Consider the following 19061-nt stretch of genomic DNA (forward strand, 5'->3'; position numbering starts at 1 on the left):
GATGATTTGGTATATTTTAAAATTTATGCCATTAAAAATGACAGTTTCATCTTTAATGAGGTGTATATCAACTGTCTGTTGCTTTTTAATGGGAAACTTTGCATATCAATGATATTCATAAACATATTTGTCTTTATTTTTTAAAATTAGCTTTCTAATGCCCTCCCCAAGGAAGCAAGCATTCAGCAATAAAGCTGCCTACTTGAAACATCCTTGTTTAATATGGTTCAGTGGGTGCCAAGCATGTATATAGAAAGCTTTGATATTCGTTGGGCCACGTAGAAGTGAGGGATTAGCCTTCTGAGAACTGCAAATTCATAATTAACTACAGAGAAGTACTTTATGTTGCCCATTTATAACAATTATTCAAATAATTGTATTCATCAGTCTTTATACAATGGATAAAGCCAATTAGCAACAGGAACACTTTCAGCCAATCAGATTTCAGAACAAATGGATAGCCTCCCTGCTCACTTGCCTCTATAATTGATTGCATTACTCACTGCTTTCCCTTTTGTTGCCCGAATCCATAGTTTGGGAACCATCCGTGGGCTCGAACCCTCCCATTTCTAATTGGCACCTGCCCTTGAATATTGGCACCCAAGGTTCATAATGGAAATTCTTCTTCAAGACCTGATATGATGGCTTCCTTTCATGGCACCAGCCTAGCCATCAATATTCATTTGACTGCTTTATAAAACAACCTACAAAATCCAAACTTTTACTGACCATTTCTACTTGATTGTTTCTGTTACTTCGGTTTTTTGTTTTCTGTTTTTTGTTCCTTGTTTCGTTTTGTTTTGTTTTTAAATAGCACGATCAGTTTGACGTTGCCGGTTTCCAGAGCGTTTGTTTCATGCTCTGGCTGGTAGTTCACTGAGCATTACTCCCACGTCATTCATTCAGCAAATGCTTGCTGAGAGTATACTCTGTGCTTGGCTCTAAGAGAAGGGAAAGGTGAAAAATAAAGACCCGCTGCTCTCCCCAAAGTCCTTGCAGCTTTATAGGTCCACACAGAGTCTTGCAAAACGACAAATTAGACGAGTACTAGCAAAGTAGAGGATCCGCAGCGATCGGACAGGACTTTGAACAGAACGTTAAGGAACGAGCAGAGGCCTCCTTGATTGTCTAACATTTGGTGGCGGTGAACATTTTATTAAAGGAGCATAAGTAAAGCATGAGAAAATGGAATCTGTCCCCCAGCTGAGCCTCCTGTTGTTTATCTACCTCCTTCTTCCCCTCCTTTAATTCAGATCAGAGCTGGCTGAGAGCTGTCACAGCCGGCCACCGCTGGTGGTGGCTTCGTAGAGGCCTCGCAAGTCCCCCGCCCGATTATCTCCTGACCTGACTGCTTTCTCAGCTTTGAGGGTTTTATTTTTCGGGAGAACCACTGATTTTTTTTTTTTAATTCTCCTTTTTAAGAAGTCATTTTGGGAAATCAGATTTTCTGATGAAGACACAACCTGCAATCTGTAGTCAGCAGATGCTGTACCATTTTGAAATAAGCGATCCAAGATTGTCATAAATTGATAACGAAATGTATTTGTCAGTATTGGCAAAGGATTTCAATTTATGGTAAAATGTGAAATCAAACTTACATACATCAGTATGTAACATCTAAATATATTTGTATTTTAAGAGCTGTGTCAGAGCATCGACAGCTAACAATCAGCCTTTATTTTTTCATTCTGCACGCTGTTATGAACGAGTGATTTTAAACATTCATCTTCATGTTTCATGTGCTTTGAAAGTGGAGACTGAGGAATCTTTCTGCCTTGATTGTGTATCAATAACAAAATGAAACGATTGGAGAAATGTACTTCTGGATTAATGCATTCAAGCTATCCAAAAAAAAAGAGAGAGAGAGAGAGAGCAAGAGATTTGGCTCATGTTTTTTAAGAAATTCATCCTCAGTTCTTAAGTGTTTTGTTTATGTCCCTTGAGGAATGGAAAGAAAAACGATTTGTTTTTACTTGTAAGGCCTTACTCAGTTGCCCAATTCCGCAGAAGAGCTGGACAGTGAGGACCTCTCAGGTAAGGGCTAGTCACTAGGTAAGGCGCTGCGGTGTCCAACCTGTGGGCGCTCTGTCCCAGCCTGCAAAATGCCCATTTGGTTCCCTGAGCACTTAATTAGCAATTGTGGATTTTGAGACGGAAGGAAAACAAATTTTTATTAACGCTTTCTTCCTCCCCACGTCCCGTTCTTCCCTGTGCTAGGGGCATCTATTTCGGACTGGGACTGACGGCGTTAATGTAAGGAAGGTCAGGTCATCTTGGGGATCGCACTGAAGCCACTCTGTGTTCAGTGGCTTAAAATAATTTTTCATGTTCTAGATGTAGAATGGTTCCAGAGAAATTTTTTTGCATCACAAAGCAGTTTCAGGATGTTGGATTATGAGAGAAGATCTTTATTTAAAAAAGAAAAAGCTCATGTTGACCATCTGCTTCTGTAGAATGGACTAGAAAACCATGTCATAGGTATCTTAGAAGCATGGGGTGGGGGGGGCGGGAGGAAGGGGGGCAATTGTTTTGTCACACACCATGATGTAAACTAATTATCCACCTCAGACCTTTTTCACAGCACACTGAGCTCTTGCAAAAGTAGGTTTCATGCTTGATTCAGGGATTTAGGTGTTACTAATCCAGAATAAGAAGCATATCCTAAAAAGGAGGGGGGGTGGTGGCAAGGAGATTCAAAATGGTCAGAGCTAAACAATTATATGAGGTGCCATGATGCTCTGGGATTTCAGTGCCGACCAGCTAGAGCTTCTTAAACATTTTGATCAGTCAATTCCTAATAAGTCAATAAGGAAGGCCAGTTCCTTATTACTGTGATAGAGGAACCAAGACGTAGGACTGTGTGTGGACCCTTACTCCAGCCTTTGGGAGGGTTCCATATTTCTCCTTCCTGAAGAGATTTCACTTGAGCGCCCTTGAATAGTTGGTTGTTAAGGTGGCAGCAGTCCTTGACGACAGGTTTCCCCCAGTGAGAAAATAAGATAGAGTCACTAATCTCTCTCAAAATGCAGATTTATTGCCTCCTATGTGCTTCTGTCAAACTTTAAAAAGGGGAGGATGCCTTTATTTTTCTATGTACCATGTCCCAGTGTGAGCTTCGCTGTCGGCTTTTTCCACAGAATGGAAGCTCCGGGAGGCCGTTTTGGTTTTGTTCACTGCTGTATGCCTGTCGTGTAGTAGGCACTCGATTGATACTCGTTGGATGAATAAGTTCCCAGTCCCAATGAATTCAGATAAATAAGTAGAAGATTAGAAAGATAGCCAGCCCATCAAGGGAGTGTTTCATGTTTGCCTCTTATTGGCGGTGTATTTAGAGAAGTCGCAAAAACATTAGCCCGATTTTGAGAGCTAAGTCCTTCTCCTTACATAGAATGTAATGCTGGTCGTAAGCAATGCGCTCTCAGTTCATGTCCTGACCCTAAATAAAACAGCTCTCTGACACAGTGGCCCTGGTGATTGGAACTTCTCAAGGACCCTAAAAGAGGACGGAGTTCTCATTGGCCTGATCCCTCTTGGCCTGTTATCAGATGAAGGTCACTGAGATATGCAGAAGTAATTTTTCTTCTCTTTAGGAAAATGGGACTAACTCCGCCATCTACCCCTTCCTCAAGCATCATCAATTGCGGAAATACTCCGGGTCTCTCTCAGCTCTGCACCGAGTCAGATGTGGCCTTGCTGCAGCTCTATCAATCACCCAGAGTCAGGAGCAATAAACCAACAACTGTTTGTGCTCCTAATAATTTGGTTAAATTAATACTTACGTGCCCCCTCCCCCGCCCCCTCCAGGAACGCTGCAGTCCTGTGTTGCCCAGGACCCATAAGTCATGTAGAACACTGATGATCTATCAGGCCGGGCTTGGGCTGCCTTTGCATCTGGTTTGATGAACTAATCAAAAACTGATTAGCACCTTTGTTCAAAGGGGATGCTGATTAATCAATTACTATTGATTGTGAGCTTGGCTTCCCTCGGCAGCAAAGAGACATCTGAAGGGAAAAAAAAAAAAACAACCAATAAAAATTGAGCAGCTGTCATTGTGTTTAAATTTATTAAAACAAAATACATTATTTTTTATGAAGCTGTCTTGAAATGGGTCACTGAAGGGGAGCATATTGATTGAGAAAGGATGAACTTCTCAAATTTCTGTAGCCTAGAGACTGAATTCAATTATAATACAAGACAAACAGGTTAACACCCGTCTTAAACAGTCCATCAATAAATGAGAGTAGGTGTTGCGCATTTAATGCTAAACTGTGGTAATGAATAATATTACCACCCATCCCCTGTTCCATCTGGGGAGAAATTCCATCCTTGCCTTATTATGGATAAATGCTCTATCCTGCATTTCCTGAGAAATAATGATGGTCTGTCTTCTGCCCACCTCCCCCATCCACCACCGCTACCTCAACCAAGGACAATTTCGTGAGCGACATACCGTTTTCCATCCTCACCCAGCACAGCAAGTTGCCCACCTGGTCCTCCTCTTTAACCTGCAGTAAAAAATTATGCCTGTGTGTAGCTCAGTGATTTAGTTATTGGCAGGCCTGGGGAGCTTATCCAGTCCCACCTTGAACTCTTTCATTTACCTTTTTGGGTGTTAACTTTATTGACGATGGATCCACACGAGTTTTCCATTGTTTTATCAATTACATCTGCTGTTTCCCGGTGACAGCTGGTGGTTATTGCCACCCATGTGGAATAGAATAGCTTTGAGCATATTTATCCTTCTATTTTATTTTAAAACTTTTAAAAAATGTCTGCACGGCCTCCCTCCTTTCAGCACTGGAAGGGTCTTTGGGGACTGTTTAGTGGAGTGCATTGGTAAATAGACGGTGTTCCAGGGAATGACCCTCTGGCACTGTTAGAGCAATCCATCAGTCTTCTGCTTTTGAAGCAGAGGCCCCGACAAGAAATTCCAGAGCTGCCATGCTTCCCCAAAACATGTTTTCAACTCTTGCCCTGCAAATGAGAAAGTGATCTAGAAAAATCCCACATCTCCCTCACGATCGGTAGAAAAGTGTGGGTGCAAGGAAGTCTCTAAATGGCCCTGATAATCCGTGCCAGGCATTATGGAAGACCCTAGGTGTCCCCTAAAAGGATTCTGAAGGAAACATGGGCTCGAAATACAGTCTAAATTTAGCTAATGGAAGCACCTAAAGGCCTTGAGTCCAGATGATCAGTTCTGAGATAGGATATAGGACCATATGGTCATTGTGAGTGTCCTCAAAGTTGGCTGAACTTGCTTGAAATGTGTGTGAAAAACTCAACAGACATAACATTGGGGGGGGGGGGCGGTGTCTTTCCTTCCTTGCCTCCACCTAAGCTATGGCCCAGATTTGGCAAACAGGCGATTTCATCTCTGTGGTAGACTAGCAATAATGATGATGGTAAAGAAAAACTAGCTGGGCTGTATAGACAAATTCAAGGTATGGCCCCATAAATCTAAGGTGTAGTAGTTAGCCTGTATTTATCCAGTCCTTTCCAGCTCAGAAAACTTCCACATATCTCACCTGCTCTTTGTTCGGCACAACTGTTCGAGCTTCTCCGTCTGCTAGGCTCTGGGCAGGGCACCAGGCATGCAGTGGTAAACAAGACCAACCAGGAGCTGGAGCTGCTGGGGATCTCACAGCGCAGACCCCTGCTCTTACAGCGACATTCTAGTGGGGCAGCCAGGCTCACAGCACAAGATGATGGCAGACAGTGACGAATGCTGTGGAAGAAATAAACATGGGTACACTGGGAGTGAGTGACTGGGGCTAGGAGGAGGTGGAGGCTAGCTTAGAACATAAGCTCACCATGGAAGGCCATGGGGACAGAGAGAGTGAGCCAGCCATGAGAGGATTTTCAGGAGAATCCTAGGAGAATCGTCAAAGAAGGGTTGTTAGTCTCAGTTTGCAAACGAGGAAGCGAGAGCTCCGAAAGTTAAGTGATTTACTCAAGGGGCAGGGTCAGAATTTGAACAAATGGGTCTTCTGACCTCTGCAGGAAATGGAGACTTTAGTTTTAGAGCAGCTCTCCTTCCCCTGTGAAATCCACCCTTCCCTTATTATGATGTCTTCATGACAGTCTTTTTCCTCTTGGACCCCTTTCAGTTTAATGCCAGGGTCCAGGGAACGAGGAGGGAAAAGTCGGGCTCTCTGTGGCCCATCAGGGGTAGAACCACATGCTGAGTGACCTGGAAAGATCTCTTCCAGCATCCAGTCAGGCTCTTTCTCCTTCAAAGAAGTCCTTAAACTCAGATGATTTCGGTGCCGATGTCGCATCGAGTGTCCAAAATTATGGGATCTATTTCCCACCGAGATGGTTCTCTAGGCCATAGGGAAGTTTTGGGTCACAAAGGTTAAAACATATAGAGCTCCTTATTTTTAAAATTGTGTTTAATACAAGGCAGGAGGCTAAAACAATCGTATTGGGTCCGTGGCAGCTTGTCCATGGCTTTCCCACAATGTAGGTTTGAAGGTCATCAGATTGCTGATCTTCCCATAATCCAACATGCTACTGTTTCCCTCATGGGGAGGAAGGAGGCCATCAAATAGGAACATTTTCTCCAAACTAGCCAGTCACCAGGTTACAACACAAAATGTGAATTCCAGTTCTACAGGTTGGACACTGCTTTGGGGTGACTTCACCATATTCATTAATCCATCCTCCACACACCCCCAAATGCCTGAGGTCCACAGAAGCATCTTTCTCCAGAGAGAGATTCTAGTGGGAAATGTATGTTTTGAAATAGTTTATGACTGTCCCCTTTATCAGATGTATACTCTTTTAAGGAAAACTCTGGTTTCATCTTCTGTGCCTTCCTGTTGCTTAAAATGGAAAAGGCACTCATACTTCTAAGTGCTTATTATGAGGTGAGCGGGGCGGACTCATGAGTGTGCCTCTTGGTCTCTGGGGACACTGGATGTTTGGGGAGGATCCCCTCCTGTTCATTAAGGCATTTCTAGTGTTGGATAAATTAACTAAATCAAGTTACTTGAGATGGGAGAAAAATCAACCTAAAAAATACTTGTTCTCATATTTAGCTGACAGCAAATATTTAAAATCCTCATACTCCGATGGTACACCTGAATCATGACCTGGCCCAGGTGGCCTTCAGCCTTAACCACACAGGGCAGCTAGGCCATCAGTCACACTGTGTGCCATTCTGCAAAAATGGAAGAGGGCTTGGTCAACTCAGCAAGTGTTTATGGGGCATCTTACCATCTGAGAGCAGTGCTGAGTGTGCGGACAGCCCTTCCCCCAAAGCCTTGATAAGTATTTGCCTTGAGTCAGTAATATTGAAAGAACTGGGATAACGCTCTCCTTGGGCTTCAATATAGCAGATTTAAATCTGACAGACACTTGCTGAGTACCTATGATATGCCAGGCCCTGGCCCAGAGAGGCACTTTCATATTCAGCAATACACTGGCCTCTCAGAACAGCCCCGTGAAGTGTCTGGTTGTGCTCGATGGCTCATAGGGCCTGATCGACCCGCCTGAAATCACGGAGACAAGTAACAGAGCCCCACTTGTACCCCAGACCCAACAGCGGGCCCAGCGCACTCCAGTGGGCTGTGCAGGAGATGAGATCCTCACTCTTCTGCGTCTCCTGTGTGGGCCTGTTCCTGGAGGATCGTCTAGGCAATGACAACCTAGGAGAGCCTGAGTCCTGATCACTGGGTAGTGACGATGTACAGCCAAAGCCTGGGAGCAGTACTTCTAATTTCAGTGAACGCATCCTGAGCTCTGGGTGACAGGGGAGGACGCGGGCCACAGTTTTCCTTTAAGTAGCTTCACACCGTGCCTTTGAAATGTTAGTGCAGCTGCAGTTCCATTGCTAGAATTAAATGCAGGTGAAGGGTAGTGCCGGCTGCCTGGGATGCGCTATGGGATCTTCACTGTTTTCTTGCCTTACGCTGATTCCTCCCCTTCTGCTTTCTAAGAAGACAGAAAAGAAAGGTTATGTTGCATAGAGGCTAGTGTGCTCCAATATATATTAACATCTTAATGGGAAAGCTGTGCATGTACTGTATACATTTACTACTCTCTGACAAGAGGGAATTAAATGTCAGAAGGATTTGTAGCATCTATAATTGAATTGGTGCTGAGGAAAGCAAATCTTAAGGAAGAATAACATATTAGGATTAGCAAATAATGTGGCATTTTGTCAGCGCGTGCCATTCAGTTTGTTCCCCTTCAGTAATAAAGTTGTGCTCTTTCAAATGCACACTTATTTTTGTTGCCACGAAGGGAGCTACCGTAGGTGATGGGAATGAGCAGCTCCATTTTTTCAGAAGGCCCCAGGGTTGGGTTTGCTTTGCTTTGGTTTTGTCTGTGACCTCAGATTTTGGTTTTGCCTCAGATTTGGAAAAGCCACCATCAGGCTTTTTTAAAATGTCTTCCTGGCAGGAAGGAGCACATGACATCACGGTCACGAAGAGGCCTCTGAGGTAGACTAATCCCTAGGGTCCCAGGAAGCTGGAGGCGACGTTTCCATTATGAACACGATTGCAAGTGTTTTTACTTAAACTGACTTGTCCGGGAAGACCTCAGCCCAGGAAAAAAAGTCTCAAACTAAACCACGTAACAGAACTGTTGTAAAAAGTCAAGAATCCTAACTTTTCCCCCCAGTCATTCATTAGATGGGGAAACGGGAGAAGGTCCAACATAGGAATTGTCCAATAGAAGCAGGAAGACCAGTATCATCAGAACCTCCTCCGTGTTTTAAACGTTAATTTTTAAGGTGAGCCCTAAGGTAGCCTGTGAGGTATGGGGAAGAATAAAAATGTGCGTTGAAGAGGCATATTCCACACTCCCCAAGGTTTTAAATGTGCCAGCCAGCCTGAGCCGGGGATGTTAGGAAATGTGAAGGGATCGCCAACACCGGGTAGCGGTCCCCTGCCGTAGTATTAACTGTGTGTTACGTGTTAACTGGATCAGACTTCGGCTCGTCAGAGGGAGGAGACTGGGTGTCCTTTCTGGCAAGGAGACCAGCCCCGGGCTGCAAGGTGAGCAGTGGTGCTGCAGCGAGCATTCTGCTCAGTGACGTCCTCTGCCAGAGTCCCTGTCTGCCAGGAGCTTGCCTAGGACATACTGGCCATTCCCTGGCTGTCCATGAATCCCCGCCCCTGGCAGCGGAGCCTTCTAGGCTTATCACGGATCCACGGTGAAGGCATTCTCTTGGCAGCTTCTGTGAGGCGTCCCATGCCAGGTGGCAAAGTAGCCATAGAAACCGAGATGTGTCGCAGGGCCCTGTTGTAGCACAGGCAGCGTGACTCCCGAGCTCTGCATTAAGGACAGCTCTGGCAAATAATTTAAGGAAGGAAAGCAAGTGGAGAAAAAGGAGTCCCTGCAGCGCGGGGGGTGGGGGGACTGAAATTCCTCGCTGGCAATCACTTTTCTCGGCAGACCACCGCCTTTAGAGCACTGCCTTTATGTTGCCCATGAGGAATGGAGCGGGCCAGGCCACCTGGCCCAAGGTAAAGAAATCCGAGCTCTTGGGGCATCACTCTTGGGAGTTTCTTTGAAATGTTTTTGTCCTCACGGTTTCTAAGATGCTAATGCGAGCCCAGGGTGGCCTACGCTGTGACCCAAGCAGTAGTGGCCGACTTAACATTCCGCAGGCAGCTTGTAAACTCTCACCTGGAGCCAAGTCGTCCCAGCTTTTTGCCAAAAGAAAAGCCAACTCACGAATACTAAACAGCTCATGACGGATCTGTCCTTAAAGAGACTCTCGTGTCACGCTTAGAGCCATAGACGGGCCTGCAGGAGGGGAGAGTACAGGCCGGAAGGAGAGGGCCCGCAAAACCTCTTCTCTTCCCTGCATTGACCGGGCATACCTAAAATCCAGAGCTATGGGACGACTAGGCCAAAGTTACTTGGCCTCACACGTGAAAGGATTGGGGCGACATTCTTCCCCCGAACACACTCGGTTCAGGGCTGGAATAACCTTGACACCAGGAGCATACACGAGTAGGAACATGGCTCCTCCTCCAGGATGATGGGGACAAAGCTTAGTCCCGGAAATATGAGCGCTCTTAGTAACACCTGTTGCTTCGTTTCTTAACAAGGAAACGTTACCTTCTAAACCCAAGACCTGTCCATTCGCCCGAGTACCAGGTGTGTTTATAAGTGCTTTCCACACTCACGTTTCCTTTTCAGTGTAGGAGCTGGAGGCGTCCGTGGAGTCTCGTTCTTTGATTTCCTTCTCTGCCCGATTCAGAAAAGGAACCGAAAATCTGGAGATGCACCCCCCCCCACCCCAGGAAAGCTCATAGAACCAGAGTGAAAAGATCTGCACCCCAAGAGGAGCAGGATCTTTGGATGATGGTGACAGATACTCTCCCAAGTGTTCCACTGAGAAGTCATTTCTCAGGCATAGGCAGAGCTGTTCCTTCAGGAGCAGGACAGGAAAGGCTGGGCGGCTGACGGACTTTGTTAGAGCTGTGATCCTTGTGGTGGTTGATGCTCCCTGCCCACGCCAGTCGTTCCTCCCCACCACCCCTCCCCCCCCCCCACTCCCTCCGTTTGCCCACTGCCTCTTTGTGTAACAACTCGTGCCCTTGCTCCCGGCCTTGAGCGAGGCACGGGCACACAAGTGCAGGCAGTCCTGCCCTGGTAGAAGGTAACCAGCCTTCACCCTGCTCCCCCACCACCTCGAGCCAATCGACAGCACTATGAAAACCCTCCCGCCCACCCCACGCAGGGCAACGGAAGGTGGGAGTGCACGGAGGCAGGAAAGGGCTCCGCTCTTCACGGAGGACGCCAAGCCGTGGCAGGTGCCGGTGAACCCGGGGTGGGGCGGGGTAGAAAGAGGCCGTGAGGGGCTCACACACCTCAGTGTTCCCTGTAAATTAAACATCAGTTACCTTCTGTGTCCGTCTGCAGTAATTGAAGGCAGGAAAAATGTCTTGGTGATTAACTGGTGGTAGTAAACTTCCTTATCAAGTGAGTATCAGGAGATAGCTGGAGAGATTACCCTTATAAATAAGTATCTGTAAAATATGTATGTCCTTGAGGGTGGGCAAGATCGCTAGAACCCAGGTACTGAATGTGGGCAAAGTGCAGGGGGAAAAAAAAAGCAGCCCTCAGCACATTTAGCTCTAAGTTCCTGGGCAGCAAAGGCCAAATGAATAGTTTTGGCGAAAGAAGTTAATCCTGCAGATACCTCCCCGTGAGGTTTTCTGTTTTTCTTTATCGCAGAGATTCTCTCTCTGTCTCTCTGGCTTCTAGAATGTTCCCGTGCCAGGGACGGAGGAGACAGCCTGTTAACAGTGGACGTGAGAGTGCCTTCCCCTAAATGGGGACGGCTTCTCTCTGCTCTCAGCCTCTCTTCACCTCTTACCCCTAACTTTCCCCTCTCCTCAATGGCTAGTATCACTTTGTTTTCCCCATCCAATTCTAAGACCTGTGGAATGAGTTGAAAGACTCTATTTTTCAGTAGGTCTGAAGCTCATGGCAATGGGAGGTTAGTTCATTTTCACTCCCACAAGATCCCCTATTTTGACAGCTCCCTAAGGAAAACACAGCTCCCAACTCTGGTCTTCCCATCAGCGACTCCGAATCTGTGCAGGTGGGCGAGAGAGTCTCCAGGGTGTGAAGCACTATATCCCCCAGCAGGTACCCTGTGTTGGAGGGGCCCCCCCGGGGAGGGGAGCGCTCCCCTTCGACAAGCTCTGTTGTCTCTAAAGGAAAAGAAAAAGTTTCCGTGGCCAAGTTCTGCCTCGTTGAAATGATTTTCAAGACACAGAGGCTGTTGCATCCACAGTAGGTAACACTTGGGGCCGAGGAGGGCGATTCCTCTCCACCACGTTTCAAGTCGAGCTTATTAGACAGGTTGCTGGAGGGGCTCGCACATCACGGAGCGGGCTAATTGGCTGCAGTGCACTCTGCCTCCAACCCATCTCCCTTCTCCAATTAAACTCCCATCATCCCGTCGTCCTGGGCGACCGGCCGCTGCCGCCTCTGATTCGGCATTTCTGTTTGGGCTGGGGTTTTTGGGTTTTTTGGTAGTCCTTCGAAAGGTAACTTAATGAAACGCTTTAAATGCTTCATTTTTTTCTTAATTTAAACTCTTTTAATTAAAGCATTTCTCGTGGAACCCTCAGTCACGAGTTCTTTCCCCCACATCCTTCAGTACTCAATCTCACAGCAGAATTGGAAATATCGATAGAAAGTGTAAATCATGCCCTCCTGCTGAAAGCGTTGTATCAGGTTTCGGCTCAAAAGAGCACCATTACCTTTAGCTGTCACGGATCTGTACACTTGATCGATAAACTTCAAATATTATTAGAGGTGGAGGCTTCAGAGATTTGCTCTGTTCTTTGGAGAGAGACAGAGATAAATCTTTCTTAAAAATTGACTTGAATTTGCACTCTCCGTCTTCCTGGTGAAATGCATTTCTCTCGGGCGTCCAGCAACTGCAAGGGGGACAGATTTATAGGCCATGTGCTTCTTGTACTGAAAGATTTAAATGGTAAATCCTTCACATATGACTTCACAAATCATGTAAAGTTAAAAGATTTTTACCGTTTCTGTTGCTGCTGTGCTTAAATTGTAAGGTACAGCCAGTAAATCATTTTAATGGAGGTGTCGTACTCGACTCAATAAAAAAAAAGACAATGGTTTAGCTTCCACTCCAAAATGTTAATGTATTAATCAACAGGAGAATAATTGTTTTTTACTACATTTATAAATCTCGGGTGCCATTAGGGTTTCAGCAAGGGGTGATGTAGCCACATTCCTAAATTAAAATTGTTTACACTGCCATACATCCATTCCGCATCGCCATAGCTCATTCTGGGTTCATTTTGGAGTTGTTCCCCGGCCAAACATGTCGTTGCTCAGTCGCAAGAAGACATCCTGAGGGAGTGATGCTTATAAAGGAAAATTAATTGCACCGTGAAGTGTTAAATAAATAAAATAAAACCCGTCTGTGGCAATGGACAATTATTCCCGGCTGTCTTGTTTTGAGATAGGTTTTTAGGTTTTAGATTGAGGCTTACTCCCTCATACATCCTAAATGTAGCAAGCATGTCACTTGTCTTTAGTCTTCTAAGCCTTGTTTTATCTCCAGGCAGCTGTGGCTTGAGAGCTGGGTTGCCTGTGCCTGTGCCCAGCAGGGAATAAGTCGCTGGGCACCTGCAGAAAGCTGCCTTAGCCTCCCCTCCGCAGCTCCTGTTGCCGCCCGAAGGTGCCATTCCGAGAACCCTTAAGTAGTTAGGTCGCCTCCTTACTAGGACCCGCAGCCGGACACAGAGAGGGCGAGCGCTGAGACCAGGCCAGGACTGGACGCAGACTGTTTCTTCTGTGCCTGGCCCCTAAGCGTGGTTCCACACGCACTAGCACTTCTCTGCTGCCTACAGTGAACTCGCCCTGTGGGGAGCACAGATCGGTTCGGCACTGGACAGGTCAGTCTGTTCCCTTGGTGTGACTTGATCCATCTGGACGGTCTCTCTGCCTCCGCCAGTGTAAGGGAAGGTGACCTCTGACCTGGAGGCAGTGCGGCCAGGGCTGCTGGTGTCTTGCGATGAGCGCTACATCCCTGTTCCTTTTCTGATCCCGACAGATTCTCGAGCGGGTGAAGAAGGCGCCATCAGAGCGGTGGATCATGCCGTGATCGGCGGGGTCGTGGCCGTGGTGGTGTTCGCCATGCTGTGCTTGCTCATCATTCTGGGGCGCTACTTTGCCAGACATAAAGGTAAGCAAGGTGCTTTGGCAGGCAGGAGGCCTCCCGTCACCACAGCCCCTGCGTCTGGGGACTCGGCAAGGTTTTCCTTGCTAGGCAGTTTGGGTCACGTGGCCGCATAGGCTGTTCGGGTCCTGAAACTGGGAGAGAGGAAAAAAGAAAAAAAAGAAAAAAAAAAAAAAGAACAGAAAAGAAAAACAGAAATCTTAGCAGCTGCTGATTAGGACTCTGAGAGTTGATGAGTGGCACGTCTTGATTTCGATTTTCTCTAAAAGCTTTCTAGATTTGTTATTCTGCAGTCCGTAATTGGGGATAGAGCAAAAATTGTAAAAATAGGGGCCGGTGGGCCAGGTGTGGTGTGAACCCCCAAACGACAAGAGCGCCAAGAACGTGCCCGTAACCGTCTGCTTTCTGGGCAGCAGCTGGACAGGGCTCTGGTCCCCCTGGCCCCAAACTTGGGGTAAGCTGGTCACAGCGGCTAGAATCCTGCCTTGGTTGGATGTGCCTTAAAAGCCACATAAATATGTATTTTTTAAATCATCGGTGCAATTGATTTAAATTGCCATTAATCATCAGACGTATCAACTGTGCAGCCTGGATGGGCAATCATCTTTTCCAACGCTCCTTCTCTGTGCCCCATGCTGCTCTAGCCCTCTCCCCCGCGCCTGGTAATTTATTCTGCCCTTTCTCTGTCGGCCCTTGTCTTCCTCCGGTGTTTTTCTCGAGCGCTGTGCTGTGAGCGTGTGGGGCCGCCCTAGAGCATCAACTCCAGGCACTTGCATAGTGAGCACAGGACTGGGGTTTGGGGAGGATTCCTTGAGCACAGCAGTGGATGTCCAAGGTACTGGAAACCACCTTCAGAACCCACAATGCCTGTCTGCAGCATAAACCATTTGGGGCCCCCCGGCGCTGTGCGTACTTCTGCCCGTGCCCCGGACGCGGCCTGCTGGGCTGAGAACGCCCAGCCTCTTGGTGTTGAGCGGGGTAGAGCCAGGAGGGTAAGGCCAGAGAGCGGGGCCAAGTCTCCTCGGCAGCTGTGGAGAACGAGGGGCCAAAGGGTGTCCTGTGCGGAGGGAGGAGGGATGCAGGCAGGGAACATCTGGCCACCTGCCTGCTCACACTTGTCACTCAGGAAAACCTGAAAACACAACAAACGTTATCAGCCTTTTTTTTTTTCCCCCTTTAAGAATCTTGGAGGATATATGACGGGAGGAGGGGCTGTGTGGTTTAGGTGGGCAGCGTAAACTCTCCCCAGACGTCATACCGAGGTGCAGGCCTTGTCTTTCTCCATCAACTTTCCCGTAAAGGGCTGGGACTTGCCGATGAGAGCGTCTCCAGCTTTGGAACGTTCTGTGTGTTGTCATTGCAACGTGGCCTTGCCAATTAGCGAATCCATGAATCCGGGTCCAGGCTACACTCGCACCACGAGCGAGAATCACGCGTCCCCTGAGACAGACCCCGAGCCTTGCTCACGCCTGTTGTCGTATCAAGTGATTTGGCGATCTGGACCCCTCACTCCGAAGGGGGGCGGGCAGGAGACGGTCAGACGTGCCCGTACACGCCCCGGCGCGGCCTCCCTGACGGACAGGCAGCGGTGACTCGCGCAGCCAGGAGACGGGGGCTCAAACAAACGATTTGAGACGACAGTAGAACATCGTCAGGGCCCTAATTCATTAATTGGCTAATTGCTCTTCCTTGCTTTGGTCCTTAACCATGTGCGCGCACATTGCCGGTCATTGGTCCTGGCCTTCACTGTTTATGCTAGTCAGCGGCTCTCCAGCTCTCTGCATTTCTAGCTCCCACTCACGTCTTCTTCTGCTGACATTCTCTGGTCATAATCACTGCTCTAATGTCTCATTTGCTGAATTATATCGCAGCGGTTCAGTTGGAGTGGTGCCTTTGGAACCCCCGGATCCCCATTTGTCTCATCCACCTCGCTCTCTTCTTCCAATTGTTTTTTCCCCTCTGCTGCCTGCACACCACTTCGGCTGATGATGGCCATAAAGCAAGTTGCCATCTCTGTACCACTTTACACAGAGGCCATCAGACAGTCACGGTGCTTTACCCCTTCATCTTTCAGGTACATACTTCACTCATGAAGCCAAAGGAGCCGATGACGCAGCAGACGCAGACACAGCTATAATCAATGCAGAAGGAGGACAGAACAACTCGGAAGAAAAGAAAGAGTACTTCATCTAGATCAGCCTTTTTGTTTCAATGAGGTGTCCAACTGGCCCTATTTAGATGATAAAGAGACAGTGATATTGGAACTTGCGAGAAATTCGTGTGTTTTTTTATGAATGGGTGGAAAGGTGCGAGACTGGGAAGGCTTGGGATTTGCTGTGTAAAAAAAAAAAAATGTTCTTTGAAAGTACACTCTGCTGTTTGACACCTCTTTTTTTTTTTTTTTTTTTTTTTTTTTGGTTGGTTGGTTGGTTTTTTAAAATTTTCATTTCTTCCTACCAAGTCAAACTTGGATGCTTGGATTTAGTTTGGGTAGATTGCAGAAAATTCTGTGCCTTGTTTTTTCGTTTGTTCGTTGCGTTCCTCTTTTTAAATTTTTTTTCCTGCTGTTTCTTTCTTTTTGTTTTTTTCCTTTGTGCACATTTATTTTGCCCAAAACTTTTGGGATTTTTTTTTTTTCCCCAAAATCTCCCATTTTGGAATTTGCCTGCTGGGATTCCTTAGAATCTTTTTCCCCCGTATTTTGTTGTTGTTTTTCCTTTCCTTTTTTGTCTATTTTTTGAAGTAACTGCTTTCTGTTCAAGATTCAGTTTCATGAAAGGAGAACCAGCACAGTTTAGATTTCATAGTTCAGAATTTAGTGTGTCCATAATGCATTCTTACTCTGTTGTCGTAAAGATTTGGGTGAACAAACAACGAGGACTCTTTGCTGCTACCCATGTTTCAAATACGTAGAGCAGTGAAGACTAGAAACGTAGACTGTGATTCAGAAAATGTTCTGTTTGCTGTGGAACTACATTACTGTACAGGGTTACCTGCAAAGTGAGGCGTGTCACAATGAGATCGAATCTGTCTTTAATTCTGTGTCTGTAGACGGCTCAGCATAGAGACCCCGCACTGTCCGGAAAGGTTTGGGGCGGAAGGGGCTCCTCCTTTTTCAACGCCCTAAACAGACCTGGCAGGTGAGGTCTGTTCCTTTTATATAAGTGGACAAATTTGAGTTGCCACAGGAGGGGAAGTCGGGAGGGGGGGGGAACGATAGTCCTGCTCTGGTTATTTGTGTTTCAAACGATTCCATCCACCTTTCCCAATCGGCCATACTTCTCACTAATTTGTAGGAAAAAAGCAAGTCCGCGTGGTGTGTGAATGACTGGATGGGACAGGGTTTGGTTTTTCGGGGGTTTTTTTGGTTTTTTTTTTTGGTTTTGGTTTTTGTTTTGTTTTTCCTTTGTGTTTAGTTAGGAAGACAGTAGGATGTGGCCTGCATGTACTGTATATTACAGATATTTGTCATGCTGGGATTTCCAACTCGAATCCGTGTGAAACTTTCATTCCTTCAGATTTGGCTTGACAAAGGCAGGAGGTACAGAAGAAGGGCCGGTATTATTCTCACACTGGTCTGCTGTCGATCTAGTTCTCGAAAGGTCAGAGCAGAGGTGGAAAAACAGCATGTAGGGATTTTCAGTTACTTAATCAAAACTCAAATGTGAGTGTTTTTATCTTTTTACCTTTCATACACTAGCCTTGGCCTCTTTCCTCAGCCTTAAGAACCATCTGCCAAAAAATTACTGATCTTCGCATGATGGCAGCCATAGTGCATAGCTACTAAAATAAGTTACCTTGAACATATCTTAGATGGGGAGCCTTGGGAAAAGGTAGAGGAGTCAAGTTACCATTTACCTTTTTTTTAAAGAAATGTGGGGATTTTCACTGAAACGTCTAGGAAATCTAGAAGTAGTCCCAAAGGACGAAAACTAAACTCTTACCATATGTGTTGGTAAGGCTCCAGACTCCAGAATACAGTCCCTATGGAAAGATGGCATCAAAAAAAGAGATCTATATATATATAAATATATATTATATAACATTTTCAGTGAGTAATTTTGGATTTTGCAAGGTGCATTTTTACTATTGTTACATTATGTGGAAAAACTTAACGCTGATTTATTTAAGGGGGAAAAAAAAGTATCAACTCTTTGTTATTTGCAAGTGTGTTGATTTTTCTTGTCTTTGTTTTAACCTTTGATAGAACCATTGCAATATGGGGGCCTTTTGGGAACGGACCGGTATGTAAAAGAAAATCCATATTGAGCAGCATTTTGTTTCCCTCCCCACCCCACCCCCATCCCTAGGCACTTAACCAAGACAAAAAGCCACAACGAACATCCCTTTTTCGATGAATTTTATAACGTGCAGCTCTATCCCGAGCCCTTTAGTGCCCATTCTGACCATAGTATAACCACATCAAAGGGTGAGAACCATTTAGCATGTCGTTAAAAGGTTTTTTTCAGTTGTTCTTTTTGGGGGGGGGAGAAAAAGAAAACAACTACCATTGCTCACCAAATTGGCATCTCATTTTTGGGAACTTCCATCTTTGTTTTGAAAAGTGTATGGTAGTGCAGTGTTCCTGATGTAACTTTCTGGCTTTTACGATGTTGACATGTCTCAGGTTCATGTGTTCTGATTGGTGTTTTTCCGTCTCAGGTAGATTGCAAAGTGTAGGCCCCACGCATTGGAAAAAAAATAAAAAATAATAATAATAATAAAGCAAAAACAGGAAATTATGGATTTTAGTTGTATATTGGTTTATGTATTTTTTCTTAAGTATACAGTGCACTGTTTGAAATGTATTGTTGAGTATTACTTTGTACAGGTTGATCACTTTTTTTAGAGTGAAGAAAGAACAAACTTGTTTTCTGTGTTTTTTAAAGGAATATAAAATAATGAAGGATGTATCATTGATGCCAAATAAGCTTGTTCTTTAGTCACCCCGACGTATTATTTTTCCCTTTAGGCCAGTTCTGTTTTCGAGGTGTACATGAACAATGTTATGGTGTAAGAAATTTCATATCCATATGTTCCCATTCGCATTTTGTATTGGTTCATGTATACCATTTTTACAAAAAAAAAGAAAAAAAAAGAAGTACTATAAAATATCTGTCTTCTTAATAAAAAAAAATTAATGTTACCAAGTGATCCCTTCATCTCATTCTGGACTTCTTACCGACGCCCGGGGCGGGCGCGGGCCGGCTTCCTCCCCAGGGTCGGGCGCAGCGACGCGAAAGAACGAACGCGGGCAGTAGGTGCTGGGAAATGCAGCCGCCCCGGCTCGGAACTGCTCGCTCTCTCGCTCTCTCTCGCTCTCTCTCCTCCGCTCACCCTCCCTGCCCTTGTTCTCTTCTCCCCGCGCAG

General features: G+C 46.0%; 1 protein-coding gene across 6 annotated transcripts in view; it reads left to right on the plus strand.

Annotated features, from left to right (window-relative positions):
- The window catches only part of CADM1 (cell adhesion molecule 1), a 329542-nt gene extending 310697 nt beyond the window's left edge, over positions 1-18845 (plus strand). For 4 of the 6 annotated variants that reach the window (XM_053900466.1, XM_053900468.1, XM_053900469.1 and 1 more), the window contains 2 exons: positions 13566-13697; positions 15766-18845. In XM_053900466.1, the coding sequence (XP_053756441.1) occupies positions 13566-13697; positions 15766-15884 (251 nt within the window). In that variant the 3' untranslated portion in view covers positions 15885-18845. Of the gene's footprint in view, positions 1-1980; positions 2035-13565; positions 13698-15765 lie in introns of all 6 variants that reach the window. The other 2 variants (XM_053900465.1, XM_053900467.1) reach the window with 1 other exon arrangement.
- The last annotated feature ends 216 nt before the right edge of the window (positions 18846-19061 follow it).

The sequence above is a fragment of the Panthera pardus genome, unplaced genomic scaffold, assembly GCF_024362965.1.
Source record: "Panthera pardus isolate Hobbes unplaced genomic scaffold, ASM2436296v1 HiC_scaffold_12, whole genome shotgun sequence".
Lineage (NCBI taxonomy): Eukaryota > Metazoa > Chordata > Mammalia > Carnivora > Felidae > Panthera > Panthera pardus.